This window comes from Dermacentor silvarum, chromosome 6, assembly GCF_013339745.2.
Source record: "Dermacentor silvarum isolate Dsil-2018 chromosome 6, BIME_Dsil_1.4, whole genome shotgun sequence".
Classification (NCBI taxonomy): domain Eukaryota; kingdom Metazoa; phylum Arthropoda; class Arachnida; order Ixodida; family Ixodidae; genus Dermacentor; species Dermacentor silvarum.
In genome coordinates, this window is record NC_051159.1 from 39587949 (window position 1) to 39592742 (window position 4794).

Consider the following 4794-nt stretch of genomic DNA (forward strand, 5'->3'; position numbering starts at 1 on the left):
GAGGCCTTCGTCCTGCAGTGGACATTAAAAAACATATAGGCTGATGATGATGATGACACATACGAGAAATGTCAAAGAGTGTGTAGAACACTGTCGAGAATTTCAAGCGCAACGCTACACTTTCGTATAGCTTATAATAGGGAACCTACATGCAAGCGCTGAAACAGCGCTTGCATGTAGGCTCGCTAGCTTATAATGCATCGCCCTACGGGTGAAACTTCAAATTAGGAAAGTGTTTAGCTTTATTTGGAAAGGTGAGAGCAAGGCATAACACACTACCACAAATGAATACCTCCCAAAGCCTGCTAAACGCATTCTTGGATAGGAACCAGATTGACTCTTCGTGATTTTATGCTACGTTTATGTTACGTAGGACGGAACGTTCACACTATGCAACACTAGGGTGCCTACATGCAACGCCGTATTAGAGTGGTGACAACACCAAAATTTTGACTGCTATTTACCGCCAAATTTGGTGGGAAGCCATTTTTGTCCCCAGTTCTTCTGCCTTTTTTTGTCACGCTCTGATGTACTGATGTTGGCACGCGATCTATTCAATTTCTTTAATTTAGTTTTCCGCCAGTGTGCACAAGAAACCTGCACACATCTTTAATATACTAGCTGCCCTTTCCTTTTATTTGAACACATCAAACTTACTTTTCTATTGCATGTCGTGTGACACATATAAAGCAAGAAGTTATAAGGCACGATGGCGTGCTATACCAACACCCTCTAGAAAAATATGAAGGCCTTAGTTCTTTTCCCTATCCACTCGCGCTACGTCAGCAGATGGGGCGGACGCATGAGGCGGCGAGCGCGTTTTGCGGTTTTGCCCGTCGCCGCGACACGACGCATCCGCGCGTCCGGATCGCGCTGGTGCGCGTTGATCGCGCGTCTCCAGAAACTCATTCCCCGGCGCGTATGTACAGTCGTACATCTCTTCGCTGTTCAGTCGGACGTGTTTTCCTCGCTGTGAAAAGAATCCGGCCGCGATGCCGTGCAAATGCTGTGTACCTCGATGCCGCGGAAACTACACGGGGGACACGAAGGTGCACGTCTTCAAGTTCCCGAGAGATCAAGCTCTAAGGGACGCTTGGATTCGCGCTGTGCCACGGGAAAACCTCACGGTCACCGAACATTCCAGGGTAAGTTTTTTTATTTAGGTGTTAGTTAATTGAAAGAATATAAACGTACATGTGTAAGTGGCTCATGAGCCGCATGTTTGTGTGACCTGTAGCCGTCGGTTTGCTGATTGGAGCGTATTTTTTTTTCTAGGTATGTGAACTTCATTTCATGGACGAGGACATTATTCGAGACGCGACGCATACAGATCAAGCAACTGGCCGCGTAATGACAGTGCCGCTATCTCATGTGCGCCTTCGCCCAGACGCTGTACCGTCGAAGTTCCCGAATCATTCGAGCTACTTGTCCAGAAAGACCGCGAGGAGGGAAGATCCTGACTCCAAGCGCGCGCGAATAGAGAATGCAGCCCTTCAGAAAGCCATCGCTGAATCCAATGAGGCATTTATCAGAGCACGCGAGGAGGATAAAGTCAACAGTGTGAGCGAACTTGCCAACCACTTAAGGAGCCAAGGAATGAAGTTCTGGGATGTTATCGAAAGAAATGAAAGGCTTCTTCTCATTCACACTGTCGACGATGAAGCACCCTCGTTGAAATACTCTGTTTGCGTGAAAGGAGATTTGAGCGTGACACTACACGTTATGAAAACGGCCGTAAGAAAGCTCGGTGGAAATCTCTGCGTTCCCGAAATCGCTAACAGTAAAAGGGGTATGGTGGAACTCCTGGAAGGCATCGAGAAGTGGGACTGTGACCTGATGTCCAACTCAGTCGCCGAAATTTGCGAGGCTGTTTGTTTACTGCTTGATCAGCTTTGCACGTCCCAAGCAGAAGATGACGCCAACTGTATTCAATTTCTGAAAGAGCAAGTCACCTTGCACCTATCGAAAAAACAGCGCAGGCGCTACTCTGCTGATTTCATGATGTTTTGCTGTATTGTTTTCACTATATCGCCCCATGCATACGCGTTCATACGTAGCCATGGAAGCATCACCTTGCCGCATCCTATGACGATAAGATCAGTGTGCTCGTCTTATGGTATGAGTCCTCAACAAGAGCATCAGAGTGAAACATTCCTCAGCTACATGACAACAAGAATTTCTGACCTGAAAGATGACCAGCGCTTTGTCACAGTTATGGTTGATGAAATACATATAAAACCTTACTTTGACTACAAAGGAGGCAATATTACCGCTGCTGCAATTAATAGAAATGAAGCTGCTAACTGTGCGCTCGTTTTCATGGTGCGCAGCGTGACGTGTAAATTCAAAGAAGTTGCGCACATCGTGCCGGTGCACCGAGTAGAGGCGGAGTTCCTGCAAAAGACGCTTAAAGACGTGATTTGTGGGCTGGAAAAGATTGGGTACCAGGTTATGTGCGTCGTCAGCGACAACAACTCTGTGAACAGAAAAGCGATGTCACTTTTCGAATCACCTCCGTGTAACAGAATTGTGTACCAACATCCACCAGACCCTTCAAGGCCGCTGTTCTTCGTTATAGACCCAGTGCACATTCTAAAATGCATACGAAATAACTGGATCAATCAGAAGAATGACCAAATTTGTTTCTACTTCCCGGAGATCCAAGGAGACACACCAGAATCAGAGCGAATGAAACCGCGTCATTTGCAACAATCAGGGACCTTCACAGCAAAGAGTGTGACCAGCTGTTGAAATATGGCTATGGGCTGTCAAGAAAAGCCCTCTACCCTTCGAGTCTTGAAAGGCAGGACGTAAAGCTTGCTTTACAAATCTTCAATGACTATTTACCAGAGGCGTTACGTGCTCTTGGAGCAAAGCACAACCTATTCTATTTCGAGGCCACGGCTACATTCGTCGAGATCATACTCAAGTGGTGGAAAATTGTAAACGTCAGAACTTCATGGAAGGGAGAAAGGATTAGAGATCACTTCCAACAACCAGTGCTTTCCATTGATAACGATCCAAAAATTGACTTCTTGCACATGTTTCTGAAGTGGCTGGATGAGTGGAAGAACAAAGGTTTTGACAACGGTACTCTGACAAAGGAGACTCACGCTGCTCTCGAACACACCACCTATGCGCTTGTTGAGCTCGCTAGGTACAGCTTCGAAGAGCTTGGAATGTCATATGTCCTTTTTGGGAAGATTCAGACAGACTGCCTTGAAGATCGGTTTGGAAAGTATAGGCAGCTGGCAGGTGCGCAATATCACATCTCCATCAGGCAGATATATGAAGTCGAAAACAAGCTGCGCCTGCAGAGCACCTTGCCTACAGTTTCCCCTGACCAGCACTGGGAATGTGTCCGAAAGCAAGTCGAGGCATTGCTTCCCAGCAGCAACGTTGTTGTTACCAGCCAGGCTCTTACGAAGATGCAGGACGTCGTCACAGTCCTCGTCTACGTTGCAGGTTATGCAGTATACGGGACCCTTAAAAAGTTGAAGTGCGAGCAATGCAGGGACTCGTTGACCGTGGACAAGAAGATCACAGTCTCTGCCACAAACGAACATTATGGTCTTGTGATGCAGCTGGACCGAGGTGGTTTAGTTTATCCATCAATGTTTGCACTTAACGCAGTTACTCATAGCTACGTTGTAGTAGAGCAGCTCGCTACAGAGCCAGCACTGCTTATGATGCCTGAACAACGCCAGGTGGTAACGAAAATGACGCTACAATTGCTGGCTAGTGAAGAGCAGTCCGACTTCGATACGTGTGAGAATGGCCACACAGTTGAATTAGTGCTTAAACACATCCTGCGGTGCAGCACCAACATTCTGCTAAAGAACTTTTGTAGGAAGCTGAACGACAAACTTCTCGACGCTGCCGATAAATCAAAAAAAAGGAAAGCCACAACTCTCGAGGCCAAATAACTGCATGCATTGCTTCTAATATAAAGCCAGCGCAAAAAGAAACTGGGCTTCGTAATTAAATGTTTTGCTGCTACAGTTTTCTGGCGTTCTATTCTTTTTTAAATACATGCATGCTTGTTCTTGCAGAAAAAAAAAAATGTTTCCGCGCAATGCACCTGCGAGACAACCTCTCTTGAACAGCGTTCCATATCTTTTTATTGCGATAGCAATTATATGGACACTCAAAAGCAGATTTCTGCCGTCGGCGTCGCCGTCGCCGTCGCCGTCGCCGTGAGGTTCCGTATGACGTCATTTGGAGATGAAATCGTCGCCGCGCGCCGAACGCTGTATGTGCGAGTGAAAGGGCGCGAGGGGCGCGTCTTTCACGGGAAGTGAACGCACGGCGGAGAACAAACGCGCGTTCTGCGCCGTGCTCGCTTAAGGGCTGCAGAAGTAGGCGTCTCTTTTCTCCTTTACAATCACCATATATGTAGAGCAAACGCGCCTTCTTCGGACGCGCGAGAGACCGTGGGGGAGGGGGAGGGAAGGGAGGCGACGTTTAGCTGCGGCACCAAGTGCCTATTTATATCAGAGGCTCCAGCAACAGTCACCAACGCCGCACGCATTTTGAGCTAACGCGGGCAAAACGCCGATGGCGTCGACAACAGTTCTGCGTGTTGTTGCTACCAAAGCCGCTCACCTTACTTCGTATGACATTGCTGTGTTGCTATCGCATTCATTGCTTCGCCCTTAGGGCGAAACTGTGACATTTTTTTTTTCAATCCGCCCCATCGTGTGACGTCACGCGAAGAGAGCTAAGGCCTTCATATTTTTCTAGAGTGTGTTGGCTATACTCGCGGACAACTTTCTGTGGCAATGAAGGGCAACT

The 4794-nt window shown here is 47.6% G+C and overlaps 1 protein-coding gene across 1 annotated transcript; it reads left to right on the forward strand.

Moving 5' to 3' along the window:
• The first annotated feature begins 992 nt into the window (after positions 1 to 992).
• On the forward strand, positions 993 to 3940 carry LOC119456612 (uncharacterized). Its single transcript, XM_037718439.2, is given in 3 exon segments — positions 993 to 1145; positions 1276 to 2668; positions 2671 to 3940. Coding segments are annotated over 3 exon segments (2802 nt in total). The 3' UTR covers positions 3927 to 3940.
• The last annotated feature ends 854 nt before the right edge of the window (positions 3941 to 4794 follow it).